The 24,984-nt window shown below is 39.9% G+C and overlaps 1 protein-coding gene across 1 annotated transcript in view; it reads left to right on the top strand.

The window, feature by feature from the left end:
- Window positions 1–24,984, top strand: part of ADGRV1 (adhesion G protein-coupled receptor V1) — a 439,035-nt gene that overhangs the window by 27,816 nt on the left and 386,235 nt on the right. The window contains exons 8-14 of the mRNA XM_054032481.1: window positions 453–723; window positions 1,783–2,112; window positions 7,572–7,748; window positions 10,424–10,647; window positions 19,574–19,606; window positions 21,830–21,956; window positions 22,040–22,225. Of these exons, the coding sequence (XP_053888456.1) occupies window positions 453–723; window positions 1,783–2,112; window positions 7,572–7,748; window positions 10,424–10,647; window positions 19,574–19,606; window positions 21,830–21,956; window positions 22,040–22,225 (1,348 nt within the window). The remainder of the gene's footprint in view (window positions 1–452; window positions 724–1,782; window positions 2,113–7,571; window positions 7,749–10,423; window positions 10,648–19,573; window positions 19,607–21,829; window positions 21,957–22,039; window positions 22,226–24,984) is intronic.

Below are 24,984 nucleotides of genomic sequence, written 5' to 3'. Positions count from 1 at the left end.
GAAGAGACGAAAATTACTTCCTTTTGAGTAAATCAGACTAATAGGTTTCACTAGACAAATTTAAAGCTCATATTTTATAAATGTTTGTTTCTCAATATCTTTCTTATTTAAAAAAGGGAGTTCAGGCTCATATTATATATGGTTCATTAATAAACAGTCTTTGTATTTAAGAAAAGTCTAAATCTAAGTTATGATGGCATTTTCCAAACTATCAATCAGACCAAACCGTAGTGTCGGACTCTGATCTCATGTGAACCAATTAAATCAAGACTAATTCCACTGAAGTCAGTGGAATTATACTAGTATAAACCAGTTAAGAGAGATCCGAATCAAGCCCTTTGAAAGAGGACAAATAGTGTATAAGCCTACAACATTCAGAAGATGGATAACTAAGAAAAACATCTCATATTTAGGAAAAGCCAGTGTATGTTTACTTTTCTTCACAACCATAGGTTTGAAGGAATTACAGTTGCAAGAAATGGTGGAACACATGGAAATGTTTCAGTTACATGGATTATAACTCGTAATAGCAGTGATCCTTCACCCGTGACTGCAGATATCACTCCTGCCTCAGGGGTGTTACATTTTGCTCAAGGGCAGATGTTGGCATCACTTCCTCTGAACATTATCAGTGATGATTTCCCTGAAGAGGCAGAGCCCTATCTGCTTAGAATTCTAGCTGATACACTACAGGGGGGTGCAGAAGTGAGTGAACCTGCTGAGGTAAGTCTGATTTTATGTTGTCTTTCAGAGAAGCGGGGCAGGGAAGTAAAAAGACTTTCTAATTTAGATAAAGTTGATCATTTAGAAAGGCTAAGGATTTGTACTTAAGCCATGGAACAAAATTATTTGTATCTATTTGTATTGCAGTAGCCCCCAGAGACCCTAGTTGATCGTAAAATGTCTCCATATGGCTGTAATAATATTCTGCAGGTTAGGCCTGGTTCAGAAGGGGAATTCTACAGGTGCTCAGTGGATGGGTTATGTGAAGCCACTCGGGGGACAGAAAACAAATGTTAATGAGTTCCCCACGAGCCCCAAGTGGCCATATATGTATCCAGGCCCCATTTCTCCCATATAGGGGCATGGAGTTTACTGCAACTCTGGGCTGTAATCCCAGGACATTTTTGTTTAGGAAGCATAGGGAGATGGGCATAATATTCAAACTGTTAACAGACTGGGGGATGTTCTCCTCCCTCTTAGCTACCTTCACCCCTAGACGCTATCCCTTACAAAGCAATACCATTCAATGGGTGCCTGGACATTTCAAGGATCTCTGTGAGATCCGGTCAGGAAGACACTGTAAATGATTTTGCAGTTACATCCCAATGGCCAGGGAGGGTAAAGAAGAGTCCCTGGCTAGGGGGTATGCAACCATTTAGCTCTTATTTGGGTGTCTCTAAGCACTTTGTCTACAGGGCACAAACCGTTCTCACAATTTTAATTAATTGCTATCTTGGTTGGTAATTTCAACAGAGAGGCCAAGTATAGAATGGGCACAGGAACTAAACTATCCTTTGTTCTCTAGAAGTGGGCTCATTGAGTCATAGTTGACACACGTTGATGGTACACTGTGAGTAAGTTCACACAGCTACCATTATACATGTTCTGTACAAAGGAGACTTCAGGCCCCTTTCATGAACACTATAAATTCACAGAAAAACGGGTGCAGAAAATCTCATGGTAACAATCAGAGCAACCACCAGTAGAAGAATGAATAATACTGTATGGTGTGTGCTAATGGTGAGATAGAATACTAAGGATATTTTTCTGTTCTTGTAGCTTTTGTTCTACATTCAGGACAGTGATGATATTTATGGTCTAATGGAGTTTTACCCTTTGGAGAACCAGAGGATTGAAAGCAACCCAACAGGACGTTTTTTGTCCTTGAGTTTTGCAAGGCAAAGAGGAACAGTCGGAGTTGTGAGGTTGGTTTATATTGTCCTGTATGTTCCTGCTGGAACTGTGGATCTTGAGCAAGCAAAAGATGGCATCCTAAATGTTTCAGGAAGAGGCATCCTCATCTTTCCAGAAGGGAAACGCCAGGACAGCTTAAATCTACCAATAAGAAATGATGCATTTCTTCAAAATGGTGCCCATTTCCTCATACAGGTACTTCATATGTTAAAATATTTATCAACTGCTTTTCAAAAAACAAGGGTACAGTGTTACTAGTAGTTCCTTACTTTTGTATTCACTGAGAATGACTGATACTGTATGTAGCTAGGAAACCTCTCTCAGGTGTGAAGAGGTTTTTTCAAGAAATATATCTTGTAGAACCCTGTTCTTAAATAATTATTTTACTAGCACACAAGTCTTTTCTGTAAGCCCTCTATTATAACATAATAAATGAATTAATTGTAAAATTCAGCAACATAGAATAAATTAATTGTTGCAAAATTTTACTGCTCTTCCTTCACTCCAGGGCAATAAGACTTTTAAAGAGATGACAAAAATATATTTAAGTTTTTTTATCATTGTCATTATTATGGAAAAGGACAGTTGAGTAGGTTTTGTGTCTGGGGTGGTAAATTTTCATGACAGTGTTACAAGAATGATATTTGTTCCTTCTTTTTCATTTTTTGCATTTAGGGCCTGATCTAAAGCCCATTGAATTCAAATGAAAGGTTCCCACTGACTTCAGTGGGCCTTAGATCTGGCTCTTAGTCCACACTCTTGCAAGAGATCCAGTTTAGCTCATCAGTCAGGCCCTAAGTCAATACTGTGAGCCAAAGTCAGACATGCTGATGTAATGTAAGGTTGTGGGAGATACACCTACTTACTGGAGTGTGAATATTGATTATTCTAGGGAAGTGTGTGGAAGGCTAAGTTGATATAACTTATCTTTTTGAGGAGCCAGGAGAAGGTATAAGAATTACTCTTTGTATTGAGGTAGGGCATAGGGGCCCCAGTCGTGGACCAACAGCCAATTTTGCGAAGTGCTGTATGTACAACTAACAAAAAAGACAGTCCTTGACCTGAGGAACTTACAATATAAGTATAAAACAAGAAAAGACAGAGGGATACAATAAAGAGAAAAGGGGAACATATAGTAACTATAGTAATATAGTGAGACAAAACTGTTCAGTATGAAAAGCTGTTGTGACAGCAAATGGGAATAGGGGAGTGGTCTACTTTTGTTACTTTTCAAGATACACTCTTTTCTTCCATACCCTTGACCAACACCAATTTACATTCCTTTAGACTAAACTAAACTCAGCAAGCCAAATCCAAAGAGGATAAGTAAGGGAATGTAAGTTAAATGTCAGTAAGTCTGTATGAATATAAAAGAGTCTAAGCTGGTGAAACATACACCACATTGGACTTGCTTCTGAATTTAGCTTTGTAGTTTCTTCCAGTTTTCTTTCCAGGTTGTCTCCTGCCCTTTATTTTTTCTTCTTTCTAATTTTGTTTCTGGAAGCAGGCAACTTCTTTCATTGCTGATTAGAGCAGGTCGAAAATTTTCCATCTAAATTATTTTTTGACAGAACATCTGAAAACAAAAAATTTCACCTGCAATGCCAGAATGTTTTTGATTCAGAAATGCTCGCATGGTGACTCATGGGAGTTGTAGTTTGGATGCCTTATGGCCTCAGTCTCCTGTGGGCCAAGTTCCCCAGCCAGACTACTCATGATGCATCACCTGGCTCACCAAGAAGGGAGACTTTGGGGCATCATGAGAGACGTAGTCCATCCAGGGAGCCTGGCACATAGAAGAGAACTGGGGCATGAGGCATCCAAACTACAACTCCTGTGAGATGCCACGGCAGCATTTCTGAATACAGAAGTTTTAGGTTTCAGCCATGTTTCTATTGGGTTTTCAGATGAAAGTTTCTGGCTGATTTTTTTTAGGTTTTGGACATTTTTTTTTTCTTTTTCAGTTTTTGATTTTTTTTGCCAAGAAGCTTGAAATTTCCCATGGAATACTTCTCAATCAAAAAAAATTGTTTGTTTGTTTTTTTGTTTGCATTTTCATCAACATTTTCATTGCGGAAAGGGAGACATTTTCTGACTAGCTGCACTGCTGATAGCCATGATGACCATGTGCCATTCTTTAAATTTAAACTTTGATATTCCTCCTGGAGCCCTAGAACAGATTCATCTGCTATAGCTGCTGCAGATGTGAAACATATTAATCTACCACACTTAAATACAAAGGAGATTTTAAGAGGTATTGAAATGCAGTAAAAGTGTGGGATGTAAGAAAACAAACAAACAAACTAGTGCAGGATAGATATTGTAGAATTCCTCATGGTCAGTGATCCTATGTACACTGCACAGCTTTTCAAACTTTAGATCCCAGACTTGAGTGCTGTACATTCTCTATGAAGCAGAAGGATCTTTGTGTTTAGATAAATAAAACAAGAAGGGGCCTCCTATAGTGGACAATTCATTTAAAAACTCATTTGGAAAACAGCACTATTTGTCATGAAGACAATTCCTTCAAGTTGTGAATGAGCTATAAGCTCAGGGAGCATGGTTAGAATGAGAAGATTACAGAGCTTGTACTGTACACAATAGATGAGTAACTCAAGAATGGGGAGAGGGAAGAAGAGGAGGAAATGAAGCTTGAATGAAGCTAAAGAATGGCTAGAAGAATCAGAGACGTGAGTTGAAAATTTTTCAGTGACATACCCAATTAAATAACCTACTGTAGTCAGAGATACAACTTTTGGCATGTTAAGGAAGACTAATGGGCTTTCCCAAATCCAAAGGATCCCAAAGTATTGAATAATTCTTTGAGTGATTCAGTCAGGCCAAGCACAGATGCTTAAGACATCCAGTGATAAAAGCCGTGACAACTAAACACTAGCTCAGATACTATGTAAAATAAAGTAAATATTTTACTACTTACTCGTTCTGCCTCCCCCAAATTAAACTCCTGGAAAATAATAAAATAAGATAGTAATAAATGGGATTTGGTGAATGGCTATTTTTTGAGAAAAAGGAAGAGTGTTGGGGGGTACTTTCTTTATAAAATCATATATTGACTATAGTTCTTATCTCTGGAACAAGTAATCAGAGGTGGTGAAGGCTGTAAAAAATGTTGATGAGGATGGAGTAGAGGCTCGAATGCAGAATTAGTTTATAGTATTAATTACAGCTTAATACAATAGTGATTGCAAGAGTGGTAATTGTTGCTCGTTGAAAATTCCCAGTGGAACAGCTTTCTGTTGAAAAGGTGCTGAGTTGATGGAATTGAATTGTTCTGCAGAAATATGTCAATTTATGTCAAAACTTTTGACAGAGATTAGAGGGCAGGCACCCTTCCTAGTTTTCTGCCAGCCTACCTGCTTGCTTCCCTGAGCTCCTGCCTGGCTAGTTGCCAGAGAGCAAGGGCTTCCCAGCTCCTTCACAGCCCTCTTGGCCAGTTGCTGAAGAGCTGGAGCTCTCAGGCTCCCAACCACCCTGGCTCTCTGGCAGCCAGCCACATGGAGAGCCACTGCTGGAAATTTTTGAAAAATTCCAGTTTGTTCTCAAATGGATTTTTTTTTTCAGAAATATCTATTTCGTGGTAAATTTCACACATCTGACTTTTCATTACAAATCTGAATGCTATTTTTTTTTAAATGTGAAATTTTCCATGGATTGCGAATTGGAATTCCCACACAGTTCTAGTGATAACTGACATGTTTGAACATAGAGTGAATGTGTCAGGAATTTAAAAACAAAATAAATATGATTGGATGGATTAGGGGAAATATGGAAAACAAAATGGCATGATGTCCTGTGGAAAACTGAACAATACAGAAAACGTTATGATGAAATATTACAGGGTAATGGCATAACCTTCCCTGGAATACCGTATTCACTTCTGGTTGCCTCACTAATGAATCTGCATAGACATGATTAAAATAATAGGAAAGAGAGGAATGTTTTATAAATTAAGGTTTGATTGTATTTTAACTCTGAATTAATCCATAAGTAGGGTGCCACTAGATATTTTTGTATGTTCAAAAACAAATACAAAAAAATGAAGTTCCATTGCCTGTTGGTCATTATAAATGAATACGTAAGTGAATACAAATATGTGGAAAGGAAAAGTGTGGCTTATATTTTAGCTATATATTTCTCAATAAATAGAGTACTTTTAAAAATATTTCCAGGCCAAATATCTCTACTGGTGTAAATTGGTACAGCTCCAATGATTTCAGCAGATCTGCCAATTTACACAATCAAAAATTAAGTTCTTATACTTGGTATTGTTAGGACAATAGCCTAGATTACCTGTCAAGTTAGACAAGTTATGACAGTGTTCTTAGTCTACCCTGGCACAAGTCACTATTGTTGTTCAACAGGCCTAAAGGATAAAACTGATATAGGAGAGCATATGCTTTAAATTTCCCTCACTATCTGGATCTCTGCTTTTACATGTTTAATTCTGAACCCCAATCACATCTTTCTTTGAGGTGGCTCTTTTTATTTTTGAAGACACAGCTCAAGATGTTTCTACATCAGTTTGCTTAGATACCCTGAAGTTGGCACATATACTTCCAAGTCTTATTAACATCAGTTAAGAAGGGTCACATATAGTGCCCTCTATACTCACTTCAGTAATAGACAGAAAATCATGCCTTTTTGACAGTATTTCCTGTCAGTATTTCCCACAAACACTTATTAGAGCAGTTCTCGATATTTCCACAAGGAAGGTTTATTTAATGAAGGGCATTGACAATGGAGAAAATAAAAGGGAGACAAGCCAATAAGGGCATGCTTTTCAAAAATGCACTCATGTCTTTCAGCCTACAAAAATGCAAGCCTAATTGGATGACTAATTTATCTGCACAATTTCTGCAGTTATATGTGTATTTATACATGCAAATGTCCAGTTGAGTTCACTATTTGAATGCTTAACATTTTGAAAAATAGATCCCTGAAAGTTTTACTATCTCATGTCCAAAAAGGAATTGTTCATGTCTGTCTCCACCACATGGCTGTAAATTTGCTTCCTTGCTCAACAAATGTCATGACTGACTTTCCTTCATATTGACATATAGTGAAGGCTGCTTTAGCCTGCACCAGCTCCATGAGGCTATTACAGCAACTGAGAGACAGATGAGTTTTAGCCACACCTCTTTCCTCATATCACATCCCATATATCGATATTCAGAAAATATGTTGGGAAAGGAGCCACTGTGATGGCTTTACTTCACTAGAACCTCCTCCTTTGCAGGGAAAATCCTTCAGAAGTTGGGGCCCCTTGGACAGGCATGGGGGCTTTATCTATGAGAGTAGACTTGCTTCCCACCCCTCTCCACTGAGTGCTTTGTCACTTCCCAGTAAGTTCAGACCAGTGTATTCAACATGAACAAGGCTTGACTTGAGACACCTAGATATCTGATGGAGCCCTCTCCTTCTCTTCAAGTCATGTATTTTCAGCCTTGTACCACAGGAAGGAGACTTACAGTTCACATAAGATAAAACACAAATGAAAAAATAAGAGAAAAATTGCAAGGATATTGCTAAAGATACAAAATGACAATATATCGCCACATATTTCCCACTTCGAAACAACAGAGTTGTGCCCATTTGATAGTAAAGAATTTGGGGTTTTTTTGTTTCTTTTGTAGATGGAAAGAGTTGAGCTGGTAAATATCATTCCTCCAATCCCATCTATAAGTCCTAGACTAGGTGAGATTCGAAATATTTCCCTGAGGATTACTCCTGACATCGCAAATGGGGAAATTGGTTTTACTAGTAATCTTCCAATTATTCTTCATGAGCCAGAGGACTCCACTGCTACCATGGTAAGTAAGCCCTTTTCATATTGTCCTTCACTGTTGCAAGTTATTTGGAGGAAGTTTAATCTATTTTACTTAGTGTAGCCTTTCAAAAGTTAATGGGAGAGAAACCTTTCTGTAAATCACACCTGATCTAAAACATTTCCCATCTTAAAAATAAAAGCCACATTAGGAAAAGAAGAGTTTTTTTCATAAAGGCCAAAATTATCTAATACTTTTATGGCATTATAACAGAGGTGAATTTGGCCTGTGATATCTATAAACACATCCGCAAAGGGTTAATCTTTCATATAGTCACACTAAACAAAATATACTGAGGGATATTTTGGTCCCTTTTCTCTGATACAGATCCATGATTGAGGGTCCTGTACACTAAGAGGTAAAGTTAGACCCACACATAGGAACTCAGAATTGGAGGAGAGGCAGGGATCAAATTTGCCTTAGTTGTGTCTTATTTGAGGTAACCATGTAAATGGGCTAACCTTTTCCTAATGCAACATTTATAATATTCAGGGATGGGCTTGAGCTGTGGATCAGGATATTAATTTCCCAAAAGCTTGAGTGTGTTCAAGTTCAAGATTTTGGTTGGTTTCCATCTCTAAGTTTGTTGCATTTAAAATATTGAGAACACAAGGGGAAAATATTTACAACATTTTTGAATATAATGACTAAAATTTTAAAAATAAATTATGCTCCTGCCTGCTATCAAGTTCAATTTGTATGCAAATAAGATTTACTATAGTCTTCCATGTAAAATACTAGCAGCGATTCAATGTGAAGACTGAGAAATCAAGCACTCCAAAGTCAGAATGTTTCTAAAGTTAAGGCTGAGCAGTCCACCTGAACTCTGCCTTTTGTTTTCCTGGCAAACACCTTGCCATCTTCATATCCTTGTTAGCAAAATGCAGAAGCAGCTAACTGTTTGGAGTTGGGTTTTAACCCTCACCCTGCCAAAGCCTGTTTTAAAGCCATGTTAGAAAAGGTACCCATTTAAAAGTTCAAGACACATTCAGCCTGCTGGCCATACTTAAAGGGTTAGCAAGACCCCAATCCTAGGGTTCATTGAAAGGAGCCCTGGACTAGAAAGGGGGATCCCAGCTCTAAACAGCTGTCACAAAGTGCTAATGATATTTTGTTACCTTTTAAAAAATTGTCCTCTGGCTAAAGGGATAAAGTGTCTGCTTCGAGGTCAGGTATTAAAGGCTCAAAATATAGTAGAACATTTTTTTTTTCATTTTGAACTGAATAAAAAAGGTGCAGAAAATAAATCCTGGTTGCTATCAAAGTTTGTACTTATATTTCTGATCAGCTTACAAATGTGCAATTAAAAACATTTCTTCCCGTTTAGCTTTCAAAGACTAGCATTCAATCCCTGAAGTTTTAACGTTACTGCAAATGTGAAAAATAATCAAGAAATACTCAGAATCACTGTTATTTTATTGTTTTTTCCCCATAAATTTAACTTATTAGGTGGAAGACTGACAATCCTGGAGCTTGAGTTCTTTATTTATCTACAGAGCAGTTAGTTTCCTATGCTGTCCCACAAACTTTGATCTGAAGATATTGGTAGTCCATTGAAAACAATGGAACTACTCATAGGCTTAAAGTAAAGCACATGTGCAAGTGTTTGCAGGATCAAGGTCTAAGATAAGAAGTTAGAAATGAATGCTAGAAATAAAGATACAGTTATACACACCAATCATCTTGTTGTGAATGCTGCATACATGTTACTGGTTTTTATTGGTTTTTGAGAATGACAGAGAGAGAGGAAATTGAGGGGAAAAGTGGAGTATGTATTTACCACTGCTCCTCATTTTGTCACAAGATTACATAATTACTCTGATGACCTGTTTGAGCTAGTAAAGTGCACTTTTCAGGGATTTTAAAAATGTTGTTCCCAAATGAGAGAGCGAGAACTATCAACCTCATGGACGTGATTATGCTGGTTATTCCGTTGACCCACTGATAAATAAAACATGTCATTTTGTCACCCAGGCATAGTATTTTCCAAACATTATATTTTTAAAGTTTGTGAGCCCAACAGAATCATTTTCAAGTGCACTAAGATTCTTCTGTGTGTTCTAATATCAACCAGGAAACACTATTTCTTTTTTTTTCACACTCTCATTTTCTTTCACCATTATCTTAAAGCCAGTCTTCCCACGGTTCCTGAATTTGGACAGCTTCATTGGCAGGCTCTCTTTTTCAAACTCCAATTAAAACTCTGCTAATTAGTTTAAACAATTAGTTGATGAGATGGTGCTAAAATAATGAAAGTAAATATGTGGTAATTATATTTAAAACCAATTTCTCTTCTTGAAGAGATGAGCATTGGCAATTCAGTCACACAAAGCTTATTATACTTGTGGCTTCTTACTAAATTGTCATATGAATTAAGTTGTAAACAGCTTGCTTTATCTCTTTATTAATCTAAACATATATGATTGTATAAATGAGTCAAATGAATACATGAAATACATATTTTCACAGTATTTCATTGTTGTAACTTCATTGATTTCCATGGTGTTAATTCTGATATTCACTGATGTAATTGAAAGAAGAATCAGCCTGTCCATACCAACATGCACACTGTCCAGTTAGTAGTTTGTTAGGGGGTAGTTGATTTGTAAAAAAATTAATCTGTTGGTTTTAAAGTCACAGATTGCCATATTGTTTTCTAGGTTTCCATTGCTCTGCATCGAGATGGGACTGATGGACAAGCCACTGTGTTTTGGAGTTTGAAACCTTCTGGCCTCAATCCAAAAGCAGTAACATATGATGATCTAAGTCCTTTTAACGGCTCTGTTTTGTTTTTATCTGGACAAAGTGACACTACAATCAACATTACTGTCAAAGCTGATGATATCCCTGAAATGAACGAAACTGTGACATTAACCTTGGACAGGTATTGCATCCTAATACTATAAAGAGCACAATTCATGCAGTGTGTTGGGAGAAGCCTGATGGAACATTGTACCCTAGACCAGTGTTGTGGATGATTTCTGTTTTCCCTGGAGGGTAACGTGGGGATGTATGTTCTCCTTGCTATCTAATGAGTTGATTTCATATTTGCTATGGCAGAAATATGGTTTTGAAGACCTTGTTAGACTACTAAGTTCACATTTCAACTCTGATCTCTCATTATATTTCTGTGAAAATATGCATGTACTAATCCACTTCTAAAAATGCCAAGGTATCCAGAAGTGCTATAGACATGTAGCGTGTACAGTTTCACAGTTCATGAAACTTTTGGTTCTAGCTCTTAATGATGATTTCCACTGGAAGGTCAACACTCTATGAGCTAACACAAAAAAGAAATTAGAATTGTAAATCATACAATACTTGCTACAGTCCACATAATGCTATTTTCTTTGATGGGGGTTATGTTTGCTGCTCCCATTGAAAATATGTGGTCACTCTCTTTTATGATAGTTCTCATTCTTGGGTATTTGACTAACTCCATCACAGCTCATGGATTCTCAGGTGACAGCAGTGGCCTGGAGTCCCTTTTTTCACAATCATCTGGTTTGGAGCTTGTAATGCATCTTGCTGTCACATGCATGCATGCTTCAGTTAGTGCAGAATACACTAGACAGACTATAGGAGGAAGAGTATTGCTCTTAGCTCTTAGCAGCACCTTAGAACATGGTTTATACCCCCTTCCCTGCTCCCAAACAGCCTAATAAGAGCCCCTAAACATATATATAATGCCTCCCATTTGCTACTCCACCTCCCAGTACTCTGGGGCAGAACTTTCCAGCTGTGCTCCTCCTTCCAGCACAACAGATGAGCATACTTGCTGTAAGTTGGGCATCTGGTGCACCCCCTCCCCCGAGATCTTCATCAAGGACAGCTGCAGCTAGCACCCGACATTTGCCCTCCCCAATCAGTGTCTTATCTGGAAGAAACACTTGCAAGGAATGCACACAAGCTCCCAGAAAGCTGAACACTAGACACCCATAGCCAATCAAATGCAATCATTTCACACAAGCATACAACAGGTGAAGAGAAACACCAGAACCTCAAGTTCCTACTGATCTATACAAGGTCAGCATTCAGGAAGACAGTTTATCATATGCTACTTCATCACAAAATAAATCATTGTTAGGCCTGCCTTGCAGAAACTTTGCTGGATGCTTCTGTGAGAGCTCCTTGTGTTCTCCACCAGCTACTGATTACATAAAAGTCCTAGACCCACTGAAGAGACAAATACAGGAGGAATATTTCCCTCGCTTCTCTGCTTTTCTTTCTGTGGGTGGCTCTAGATGGGACTGGTTTAGTCATAAGTGGTGCACAGGATCTGGTCCAAGAGGTCAGTGAAGCTGAACTGCTCGGTAATAGCAACCATAGTATAATTAAATTAATATAATTAAATTTAACATAATTGTAGGGATGAAAATACAAAATGCAGCAGGAATACTGATATGGACAGTGATGGGGTAAAGTGTATGCCAACAGTAAGCAGATTTCCCAAGCTGCTGTTGGCAAGGTCAGAGGTGAAGAAGCAGAGGAAACCAAGCAGGAGACAAAATCCAAATTTTTCTGTGGACCTATACAGTCTCTGTCTAGCAGCGAGTTAATCTCCCTCAGGCCTATGGCTGAAATTTGGCAGTTCTGGTGCTAGCCAAAGCCAAGAATGGAATGAACATGGAGACCACCTCTCTCTGTTAGAAATGGCTCTTCCAAATCATGGGTGAAGGATAATGGCAGGGTGATGTGTGAAAGCTTGCACTGCTGCTGTCTGCATGGGGAACAGAAGACTTCAGTTTCCAGGGCTGGCAACCCAGCACCTCTCAGCAGTAATGAATTAGAATCAACACAAAGAGACTGCATGCTGGATAAGTGTTTGTGCTGTACTATATACTGCAGCATCAATCAAGGTGAAAATCAAATGTGTAGGCTATGGTAGCTTTAGTAAATCTATATATCTTAGGGTTACCATATTTGAACATTGAAAAAAGAGGACACTCCATGGGGCCCCGGCCCCGCCCCAACTCCGCCCCTTCCCCTCCCCCGGTCCCACCCCTTTCCCCACCCCCGGCCCCGCCCAACTCCGCCCCTTCCCTGTCCCCATTCCAACCCCTTCCCCAAAGTCTCCGCCCCCTCCCCTGAGCACCCCACATTCCCCCTCCTCCCTCCCAGCCACACGAAACAGCTGCACCAATTCTAAAGTCAGGCACTCCACTAGTATAGACTCCCATGACTTTAATGAAGCTGCTCAGTGGAGGATCTGCCCCGGCCCTCAGTTTTTGGGAGCGGTCAGGACACGCAGCTCACACTGTTCTGTTTCCCAGCTCCCCAGATGCCTTGGAGCACCCAGTTCTCCTCCCTGCCCGGTAAAATCCCGGACATTTTGAGCTATTTAATTCTTTAATTCTAAAACGTAATTCTTTATATGTAGTGAACTTTGTATTTTCGTTTTGGCATTGTGTTTGCTCCTAGGATCAGGGGCAGCCAGGGTCTCCACGTGCTTGGCCCGCCACAAGCCAAGCTCAGAGGCTCCCATTGTCTGGGAAAAGCTCCAATGGGAGCTGTCGGAGCCAGCCCCTGCAAGCCCTGCCCCCGCAGCTCTGATTGGGCAGGTATTTCGCAGTGATCCACCACACTGCTGTGTCTCATCACAAATGGGGAGCTGAGTGCCATACAGCACACCCCAGCCCCAGGAGCTCTGATCCACTTGCAGGCAAGGCAGCCCGATGCCCATCGCAGCCAGAGCTTTGATCCCTCTGCACACTCCTGCCTTTCTCACACTGCCCTCCCCTCCTCCCCCACCACAGTCAGTGCTTTTTGGCGACTCCCCGGAGCAGCTCCCCCAGCGCTGCCCCCCACCTGTGCAATCAGCGGCGCATGGTACTCCCAGCTTTGCTGCTCCCTGACTCTTCGGCTCTGTTTAAGAGCCAAGCTGCCCTAGTGCTACCGGCTTCAGGCACTTCTCCTACCTGGGCTCCACCTGAGCTGCTCCTCCCAGCTCAGACTGTAAGAGCCGAGCTGCTGGCTTCTGGCAGCCCTCCCCTACCTCAGGACCCAGAGCTGGCTGGACACGTCCCTTCCCCCGGCTCCAACTGAGCTGCTCGGCTCCGCCCCCTCAGACTTACAGAGCAGAGCTGCAGGAGCCAGCGTTACCGGCTTCAGGCAGCACCCCCCCTGCCTCGGGACCTTGCACCGTGGGAGCAGCTCAGCTGGAGCCGGGTAGGAGAAGTGCCTGGCTGGGGGCTCGGGGTCCGGAGGCGGGGGGGGGGGGGGTGCTGCCTGAAGCCAGTAGCGCTTGCTCGGGCAGCTTGGCTCTGTAAATCTGAGAGAGGAGGAGTGGAGCAGAGCCACAGGGGGAGAGGAAGTGCCGGCCATTTTCCCGGACATGTGTGGCTTTTCAGCAATTCCCCCCGGACGGGGGTTTGATTGCTGAAAAGCCGGACATGTCCGGGAAAAAGAGGACGTATGGTAACCCTAATATATCTATACCCACACACACATACATGCATTTAGTAACATCGTAGATAAAATATGCTCTTATTATATGAGCTCTAATGAAGATTGTATGTTACTTATTGAAATTTAGTTAATGTGCCTAACTCTATTTAGGTTACATTTTTACAAGACATTAAAGATTTAAAATACATCCATATTTACAAAGAAACTCTCAGGCCATCATAAATACATTTTCCCTCTCCTTGCTCTCCTGTTCTCTATTAAAAACCACCACCCTTCAGGAGAAGCCTCAGTTAATAGGTAGGCCTGACTGTATTCCCTGAGTTAAACAAATCTGGGCTCTGTGAAATCAAGTGGGGCAGAATTCAGCTTCAGTGTTGGGGATCCTTCTCTGTGAGAACCTTTCCTCCAGGCCCTTCCAGTTTAAATTGTGGCGCTGCTAGTTTACGCATTTCAGCTGATTGTAACTACCACAGTTTGGAAGAGACAATATTGGGACAATATTATAGGAAGCGATGTATAAAGCATGAAGCAGTCACTTCATAGGAAAAAAATAACACCCCAAATTTCATCCAGAAACAAATTGGAGACCAATACAAATTATGAAGGACTGTTATATTGTGCACCTTAAGAGAAGAACTGATTGATGAGGAGGCAACCATATACTGCTCCTGGTGAAGACTCTGAGTGGGTTATTTTGGGTGTAGCCTCATGTTGAGTGCCAGGCAGTAATTCAGCCAGAATCCAGACCAAAACATAAATAACACCAGATCACTGTGGTGAGAGCTACATGAGGAAGAAAAGACCCTTGTCTTCTTGCCAACTACAGATGGAAAATAGAGTGCTTAGAGTATTTGTTCACACATTTTTTTGAAATCATATCTGATGTAATTTGGGAAACTAGAACAAGGTTGTGGATGTACAATGGCCCAGATCTTCAGCTGGTGTAAATCTCCATAGTTCCATTGACTTCGGTGGAGCTATCTCAATTTACATCTGCTACAAATCTGGCTGTAAGTATATTCAGAAAATGTTTACATTTTGAGTTATAAGGAAGAGGTTTAAACATTGCAGTTACAGAATGTAAGTTTGTGACCTTTCAGTGTGAAGTGTCTGATGGTTTTCAGTGCAGTAGAAATTAGTCAATGGTGGAAATTCAGCTAATTGCACAGAGCCCATTGAAGGCCTCTCAGGCTGATTAAGTTCCTTAATTGCAGTGCTCAGTTGTGGCTTATATGTTGTGAGATGCCCTCTGCACTGAGGTTCAAAGAAATACCAGCACATACTATAATATTTTCTCCTTACTCAATGTTTTGGCTTTACTATGCTTTCAACTTCTCTTCCAAAAGAGCTGGTGTTCTAATACAGGGATGTGAATTGTTCAAAAGCTTTTCATGTTAAACTCACCCAACTTTCACTGTAAAAATTTAGCTGGTCTTGTCTTCAGAGATTTATCAGACTTCTTGAAAATAAGGAATAGAATATTGGAGTGAGTGCTAATTCCGACTGCTACTGCTAATTTTGATTACCATTCAAGACAACACTGAATTTCATCTGTCATTAATAGAAAAATAAGTGAAAACTAAAATAATCTCCAGAGAATCAAATATATTTTTGGATTAAACCCTAGGCAGAGGTATCCCCTCTGATGAGAAACTCTGTGGAATTTGTACTGTGGCAAATCCTACTTTAATACTTTTCTTTAAAACTAGGTCTTGGCACTAATTAAATCAGTGGATAATCCCCAAAAAATTAAAGAGGGATGAGCATTGAATACAAACCTAGGAAGCAGAGTGATCAAACAACATTCCATAGCAATTTGAAGTTTACCTTGCCTGAATCCCTTGCTCTGAACTAAATGTGTTTAATGAAGCATGATTTTAATGAAAAATTAAACAAATTCACTGACAGTTCTGTTTTCCAGGCAAATTTCAAAGCATGGAACTCAAGTTTTTGCTGAAAGTCTTATTTGCTATTCAAGATCTTTGAACCTCAACTATGTTAAGTTTCTCCATTAGTTTTTTCTTTTTTTAATTTAAAATGGAAATAGTTTATATATACATAGAAATTGCCATATTGGATCAAATCCAAGGTCCATTTAGTCCAGCATCCTTTCTGACAGTGTTCAATACCAGCTAATTGAAAAGAATGCACAAGAAACCTTGTGAATCTGGTGTAAACTGTAAGAGGCATTTAGGGGACAATATTTTTTAAGTCTGTTTGTTACAAAAGTATCAGAGATTGCATATTTGGTTTTCAAGAAGGAAGCATTTTATACTTTTTCTCATAGACTTATAGATATCAAGGTGAGAAGGCACCATCATAGTTGTCTAGTCTGATGTCCTGCACATTGCAAGTGCAGACCTTCGCCCATCCACTACTGTAATAGACCCATAACCTCTGGCTGAATTATTGAAGCCTTAAATCGTGATTTAAAGACTTCAAGTTACAGCGAATCCACCATTTTATGCTAGTTTAAACCTGCAAGTGACCCAGGCCCCATGTTGCAGAGGAAGGCAAAATCCCCCCAGGGTCTCTGCCGATATGACCTGGGGAAAATTTCTTCCTGACCCCAAATATGGTGGTCAGTTGGACCCTGAGCATTTCAGCTAGACCCAACAGACAGATACCAGGAAAGAATTATCTGCAGTTACTCAGAGCCCTCCCCATCCAGTGTTCCATCACCGGCCATTGGAGATATTTGCTACTAGCAGTCGCAGATGGCTACATACCATTGTAGGCAGTGTCATCATACCATCCGCTCCATAAATTTATCAAGCTCAGTCTTGAAGCGAGTTAGGATTTTTGCCCACACTGCTCCCCTTGGGAGGCTGTTTCAGAACTTCACTTCTCTGATGGTTTCTGTTAAAAAACTTAATTGAGATCAGATCAGATGTGATCTTCCTAATAATCACTCATTTTATAGTGAAATTTTAAGTTTGACAGCTTTTTCCCCATAACTTTTGCTTGGAGAAAACAAAACTTAAAATCTTTGACATATGCATAAATACGTTCTGACATAGGCATCATTACAGTGCTGCCAGTGTATGCCTTTAGTTGTGGGCACAGTAGGGGAAGTGTAAAATGAATCTGCTCACCAGGGGATAAATCAGTGTTTGTCACCATGATCAGATAATAAAAAGCAACCTTTGTTCCACCCCCAGGTTTCCTGAGAACTGCTCAAGTGCAGTTGAGGATTCGGCCCAATATGCATAGGGAATGGGGAAGGACTAAGGTCATGTGCAACTCACTGCAGCAGTTGGAATATCTGCTTCCATAATGCAAATCCTCAATGTGCACCAGAGAGCGCAAGGAAACAGGCTGTTACAGGCATATGCCTGGGCATAGGCATGGTATTTGCTGTTCTGGATTAGGTCCTTAGTTCACTGCTACAAGTGAACAGTCCCATTGAATCAAAAGAACTACTTTTGTGATTAAAGTTAAGCACACACACACAAGTTTGCAAAATTGGGGCCTAAATCAGTAAAGTATATTCATTAATATGCAGTACTAGAAAATGAAAATTAGCAGGATCGGGCTCATTTTCCCAAGAAAATATAGCATAAAAGTAAAGCCACATGAGTTCTCTAATGTGAATGTTTGGATCTAAATTTCAAATTCACAACACTAATTTCTTTTTTTTTAGTCTCTTAGTGAGTAATGTATTTGATAATTCTTTTAATATCAGCATAACACAGGTTGTAAATATTCAGGACCAGCATACTTACTCTGTGAGTGATCCCATTTACTTCAGTGCTCTGTGTGAGCAGAAGTTATGAAATCTAATCCTCATTGTTTCTATTTAATATTTTATTTTTTTCATAGGTGTTTATTTTTTCAGAAAGAATATACAAATAAATCTAGGAAAATACATCATGTCAAAGCAGCTGTTTTATCCTCATTAGCCTGGATAGAGTACATATATTTTTTAAAAGGACCCAGTCTTGCTTTGATTGAAGTCGATGCCAAAACTTTCTTTGACTTCAATGGGACCAGAAGCAACCTCTCTGATATTAATTTGTAAGAACACCCAGTTTTTTATTTCAGGTTGTAAGCCTCGTGGTATTCTTTGCCTCTTTCATTGTAGTCGCCCTCTTCAAATTTTATGCTGTTAGCCATATAGTTCATTACAACTTGCTACTAGATGCTGACAAGCTTCCTCAGTCCATCTTCTTAACAGAGATTTTTGTCTCAGTTATATGTGGATTCATTCAATGTATCTCCATGCAGCTGAAAGGGATATTGTGTCTGGCTTGACCATTCACTCATTAAGAAATTATTATAATTTAAATCCTAACAAAAGCTTGAACATACATATTAAAAACCCACCTGGTAGTCCTTTGTGTCCTGTGTTTATATACTACCAACAGCTTGGCTATTGATGTTACAATGCCATTTCTAAGTATGTGGGTTATATTTGTTCAGATTAAAAGTTAATTAACTTTTTTTGGTTTAGCAAACTTGGAATATTTTTCCTAGTATTTTCATTATATTAATACTTGGCTCTGGAACACTTTTGCAGTATATTTTGTGAAGGAAGGAGCAAATCCTGACCTCACTGAAGTCAATAACAAAACTCCCCATTGACTTCAGTAGAATTTCTCCCCCTAAACCTAACTGTCGCCTGTTTGTACCGTTGTGATGCATGATGATATATAAAAAGATGGGGCTATTAACACATAGTAAAAATATGGTGTTAAAAATTGCCAAGCCGAGACATACTCAACCTCATTTCCACTCTGTTCTTGGCTAATCATTATAATTTGGTTACAAATGTGTGACTAAAATTGAGGGAATTAAGAGAGTAGAAAAATACTTTCCTTTTATATATTGTACTTTTGTACTTTGATTAATCAAAAAATTGTCATAAATGAGACTTCATGTAACTTCCTGTTGAGCAGGGGTTTTTATGTGTTCTCATTCAAACTCTCCCTATGTTTATCTGCCAATATACTTATTTTGGCAGATTGATGAAAAAACAGATCCTAAAGGCATGTAGACCTGAGAATAAAGTTTTTTTTGTCTAATTAAAGGCACAAAGTAATTACAAACAGAGCTGAATAAAATTTACTCAGTTGCTGCGGTTTGTGAGTATGTACAGTGCTTGGCAGCCATCGAGCTCTTAGGGGAGGCTTGGTAAGGAATGTCTTGAATGGGTCTTGACATGCTGATTGGTCATGGGGTCATCTCTCCTAAGTGGAAACTGCTGAACCTCTTGCTGGCATTTGTAAACAGGGAAGTGCCAAGCAAGTAGTGTTCCCATAAAACAGACATTATTAGCTATTGGAAAAGAAAAAAAAAAGCTTTAGTTTTTTTTATCCTTCTCTTCTAAGATTGGTATTATTGAAATTCTGGCAAATGGCACTTTTATCCCTCTCCCCCTTTCTTTCTCTCTGTATTGACAGGGTAGAGACAGAAAGGTTTGTCGTGTACTTTGGGTAAGTGCAGCGAGCTGTGTCTTTGTCTTCAGTGAATCAACACTTTGTTTTGAAAGCGGTTGGGTTGGACAAGACTCTGTCCTCTTTATCATTTCTTTCTCTCCGAAAAAGTGTACCTTCTGCATCTCCTCAGGCAATGCATGTTTCCTTTGCAGTTTCGTTTGGTGACATGGGGTGCCAGCTTGAAAATGCTTCTTTATTTAGGGTCTGTGAATGATGGATGTTATGAATGCATGGCTCAGCGTTTGATGTTTCAGCATTTGATGAAACAGTGGATTAGTTGTTTAAAATCGCCACAAGTACAACTCGCCTCAGTTAAATCACTGAACTGAGTACAATTGACCAAAACAAGTGTTCTATAAATATCCTAAAACAACTTATGAGCAGAGTTATTTTCTTCTTTAAATAACCTGCATATATTTTGTAGTACAACTTCTTCCACTGACACATCAATAATTTTCATAATTAACCAACACAAACAAGTTACACCTATTGAATAATAAAGGACTCATTGTCCTGTATCTTTTGTTTAGAATGGGCTGTGATAGGTAATAATCAGGAACCAGGAGCATTATTCTTTAGTGATTTCCAGAATTGCCTTTGGGAATTTGTGATTCAGTAAATTCCAAATATTTGATAAATTTTGGTCCCAAGTGAAGGTTTATTTTCTTATTTTAATGTGAAATACAGTTCAAGGGTGGGTAAGAGGTAGAACAAATGCAGACAATCATGTGCTGTACATAGATCCTAATTTTCATTGGAAACAAATAATCTGAAAGGATCCAATTATATGAAAGTATATGGACCTATATATTATCCAAATTCAAAAGGGCTTTTCAGTGCATCCTTCAATGCTAGCTTCTCTGGTGTCTTTTATGCCATCAGGCTTAAAGTGTTATCTGTAAAGAGTCTGATGTGAGGGGGAAAAAGTACAAGAAAGCTCAGTGGAGACAAGATGATTGATTTATTAGAGGACAGGCAATGTTTGTAGCAGAAGAGGTCAGAATCACGTGTGGAAGCATAATTCTTCCTTCAGTTTCTTTGCACTTCATGGACCAACTTTTCCATTAGCTCTTATTAATATATATATATATATAACCTCGAACTCCTCTGTTTTTACTTAAATATGTAGGACTGGATTCTGTAATCAGATCTGGCCTGTTTGTGCCACTAATAAAGTGCAAAGAGGCCAGTAACTGGTCACAAATTGCCTGCAGTGAAATCTCCCATCACAGGGAACACTCTGCTGGCACAAGCGTGCCAGTTCCCATCATGCATCAGTCACCACCTGTCTTGGAATAGGAGGTATGTCAGAAGTGGGCATGGCAGAGCAATGCTACCCTATGCCTGTGCTACACTGGCGTAGGGGCCATAAAGGATCTTTCACCCATGACAAAAGTTATAGCTGCTAGGAAGAAGCACAAACTCCTACTGGGTCCAGGGCAATTTCTAGGGTGACCAGACAGCAAATGTGAAAAATCGGGACGGGGTGGGGGTTAATAGGAGCCTATATAAGAAAAAGATCCAAAAATCGGGACTGTCCCTCTAAAATCGTGACATCTGGTCACCCTAGCTATCTCCCTGATACCACCCCACACATCCTGCACCAACCAGTGGTAAGCCATAGGGGAGAATCAAGTTAATAATATCAAGAGTCCAGTCCTACTCCCATTGAAGTCAATGGCAAAACTTGTATTAACTTTAATGAGAGCAGGGTAGGGTCCCAAATGTGTGACTATTAAATTAAGTATGGCTATCTTGGTGATGTGGGAATATTTATTACACATGGAATAAAGTACAACATAGCACTAAATCTGATCTTTAAGTATTTATCTGTACAAACGTATTTTCATTTCTTTCTCTGAGTGTTCTGGGCACATGTGACCTTGTTAAATTCAGACCAACCAGCCACAATACACTCAACAAAAAGTGAAGATATTTTAGAAGCAAAAAAACCCCAAAACAAACAAACAAAAAAACCCAAATATAAAAATCAAACCAAAAACATATACATGAAAACATTCTCATATAATTGTGATTTCTTTGTTTAGTCAATGTCACCATTGCAGTTAATTATTGATACTCTTTCATGGTTGGGACATGCAAAACAAACCCATCAGAGTTTACCATTGCTCTGATACGTTTATATACTTTGCATAGTACTGTATTTGTTTTCCAAACAATACTGCCACTTCAAAATAGCTCTTTATCTTCCTTTCTCAGGGTCAGTGTGGAAAATGAGATCCTTAAATCTGGGTTTACTAGTTGTGAACTGATCATTATGGAAAATGATGATCCTGGGGGAGTATTTGAATTTTCTTCCTCTTCCAGAGGACCCTACACTATAAAAGTAAGTTTTCATGGTAGACACCTGACCTTAAGAGTATATTTGTGTACTGGGAAACCGCTTGATCTTCCATTCTCTTTTTAAAGGAAGGGGAGTCTGTTGAACTACAAATTGTCCGCTCCAAGGGGACACTTATCAAACAGTTTCTGCGCTACACTGTAGAGCCTAGAGACAGCAATGAGTTCTATGGAAACACAGGAATTCTGGAATTTAAGCCTGGTGAAAGGGAGATTGTAATTACTCTGCTAACAAGGATGGATGGGGTTCCAGAGGTAAAAGTATTTTTGTACACTTAAATTGTGTTCACAAATTCTGTGGTTTTAACAATTTTTTATGACACAGATGCTTTAGCTTGTAGATGTTAGTGACATTTTCGATGGGTTTCTGTTGGTTCTTTTCAGTCTTTCTTTTCCTTATCAAGGGACACAGAAATAGAGAGAAACTGACTGAGCTATAAAACTATCACATATTGTGATCATGAAGGGAGGGGGGAGTGGCTCCCTTTGATGGACACCCAGCCAGCCAGTTAGCTGTAAAATCCCTCTTGGTCTGTTCTCTGCTTGCTTCACCAACTGTAATGGCCCCTTAACTTCGTGGCCATAAACGACTTCAAAAGGTGAAAATCCCAAACGGGGATGCGGTACAGCTCTGTAGGCAAAGAGCAACTGCTGCAACACTAGGTCCCAATCATTGGAGTGCTCATTCACAAATTTACGTATCATGGCCCCCAAAGTCTCATTAAACTCTTCCACTAGGCCATTTGTTTGATGGCGGTAAGGGGTGGCAACCAAGTGGTTTACCCTCTGAACTTCCCAAAGATGTTTCATGGTCCCTGCCAGGAAGTTAGTTCCCGAATCTGTAAGGATGTTGGAGGGCCAACCTACCCTGGCAAAAATGTCTGCCAATACCTTAATCACGCTTTTAGCCCTGGTGTTGCTTAGAGCTACTACTTCTGGCCATCGGGTGGCATGAAAGCCATCCATGAAAGTCAGTATGTACAGCTTTCCTCTGGGTATCTTCTTAGGGAAAGGACCCAAAATATCCACAGCTACATGCTGAAATGGAACCTCAATGATGGGGAGTGGCTGGAGAGGGGCCTTGACCTGGTCTTGGGTCTTTCCCACCCTCTGGCACACCTCACAAGACCGGACATAGGTTGAAATGTCCTTGCCCATTCCCTCCCAGTGGAATGACTTCCCCAAATGGTCCTTGGTCCTGTTCACTTCAGCATGGCCACTAGGGTGATCATGGGCTAAGCTCAAGTGCTTTTCCCTATACTTAGTTGGAACTACCAACTGTCTCTGAGGATGCCAGTCCTCCTTGTGCCTACCAGAAAGGGTCTCCTTGTATAAGAGTCCTCCTTCTATAACAAACCTGGACCTATTAGAAGAGCTGAGTGGTGGTGGGTCACTCCGTGCCATTGTCCAAGCTCCCTTGAGTCTCTCATCAGCTTCCTGCAAGCAGAGAACAGACCAAGAGGGATTTTACAGCTAATTGGATGTCTGGGTGTCCATCAAAGGGAGCTACTCCCCCCACCTTCATGTTACACACATATACCTGAATTTGTTTTGCATGAGATTGTAGTAATTGGGGTCCTGTGCACTTTGCATGGGTATTAAAGTTTCTGTGACACTGGTTGAAAGGGTAGGGTTTGTCCTGATGTCTTTGATCAAAGTTTCCTCTTCCGCCATTATTATACAGCATGCTGAAATTCTGTTGTCCACCTGACTACGCCTTTCACACCAAAAGTAGCTGCATCTCAGTGATGCTGAGCATATAGTATTTGTAGAGCTTTGGATGAAAGGTGCCATGTACATGTTACATGATGGGATGATGATTTGAAATGTTACCCTTATGCTTTCCTCTTTCTCCCCGACCCATTTGAAAGAAGAGCAACTTTTTTTTTCTAACCTAAAGTGCTGAGTAGGGAATTGGCAAATTAGGCTGATATTTGGGTTTGAATGATGATCAGGTTTTGGTCCTAATATTGAACATAAAAACAGCCATACTGGGTGAGACCAAAAGTTCATCTATCCCAGTATCCTGTCTTCCGACAGTGGCCAATGCCAGGTGCCCCAGAGGGAATGAACGGAACAGGTAATCATCAAGTGATCCATTCCCTGTCATCCATTCCCAGCTTCTGGCAAACAGAGGCTAGGGACTCCATCCCTGCCCATCTTGGCTAATAGCCATTGATGGACCTATCCTCCATGAATTTATCTAGTTCTTTTTTGAACCCTGTTATAGTCTTGGCCTTCACAACATCTTCTGGCAAAGAATTCCACAGGTTGACTGAGCGTTGTGTGAAGAAATACTTCCTTTTGTTTGTTTTAAACCTGCTGCCTATTAATTTCATTTGGTGACCTCTAGTTCTTGTGTTATGAGGAGGAGTAAATAACACTTCCTTATTTACTTTCTCCACACCAGTCATGATTTTATAGACCTCAATCATATGCCCCCTTAGTCGTCTCTTTTCCAAGCTGAAAAGTCCCAGTCTTATTAATTTCTCCTCATACGGCAGCCGTTCCGTATCCCTAATAATTTTTGTTGCCCTTTTCTGAACCTTTTCCAATTCCAATCAATTTTTTGAGATGGGGTGACCGCATCTGCACACAGTATTCAAGATGTGGGCATACCATGGATTTATATAGAGGCAGTATGATATTTTCTGTCTTATTATCTATCCCTTTCTTAATGTTTCCCAACATTCTGTTCTCTTTTTTGACTGCCACATACATTGAATGGATGTTTTCGGAGAATTATCCACAATGTCTCCAAGATCTCTTTCTTGAGTGGTAACAGCCAATTTAGACCCCAGTCACCCAGTTTTGAGAGATCCTTTTGTAGTTCTTCGCAGTCTGCTTGGGACTTAACTATCCTGAGTAGTTTTGTATCATCTGCAAATTTTGCCATCTCATTGTTTACCCCTTTTTCCAGATGATTTATTGAGATGACATCTGGGTCCCTGAATCCAAATATCACCTCCTCCCCACAGAAACTGGGTTTACAGTGGCAACTCCCTTTCTCCAAA

This window comes from Malaclemys terrapin, chromosome 6, assembly GCF_027887155.1.
Source record: "Malaclemys terrapin pileata isolate rMalTer1 chromosome 6, rMalTer1.hap1, whole genome shotgun sequence".
NCBI classification, from domain to species: Eukaryota; Metazoa; Chordata; order Testudines; family Emydidae; genus Malaclemys; species Malaclemys terrapin.
Note: the sequence above shows the minus strand (reverse complement) of the source record. Positions and strands in the feature narration are given on the sequence as shown.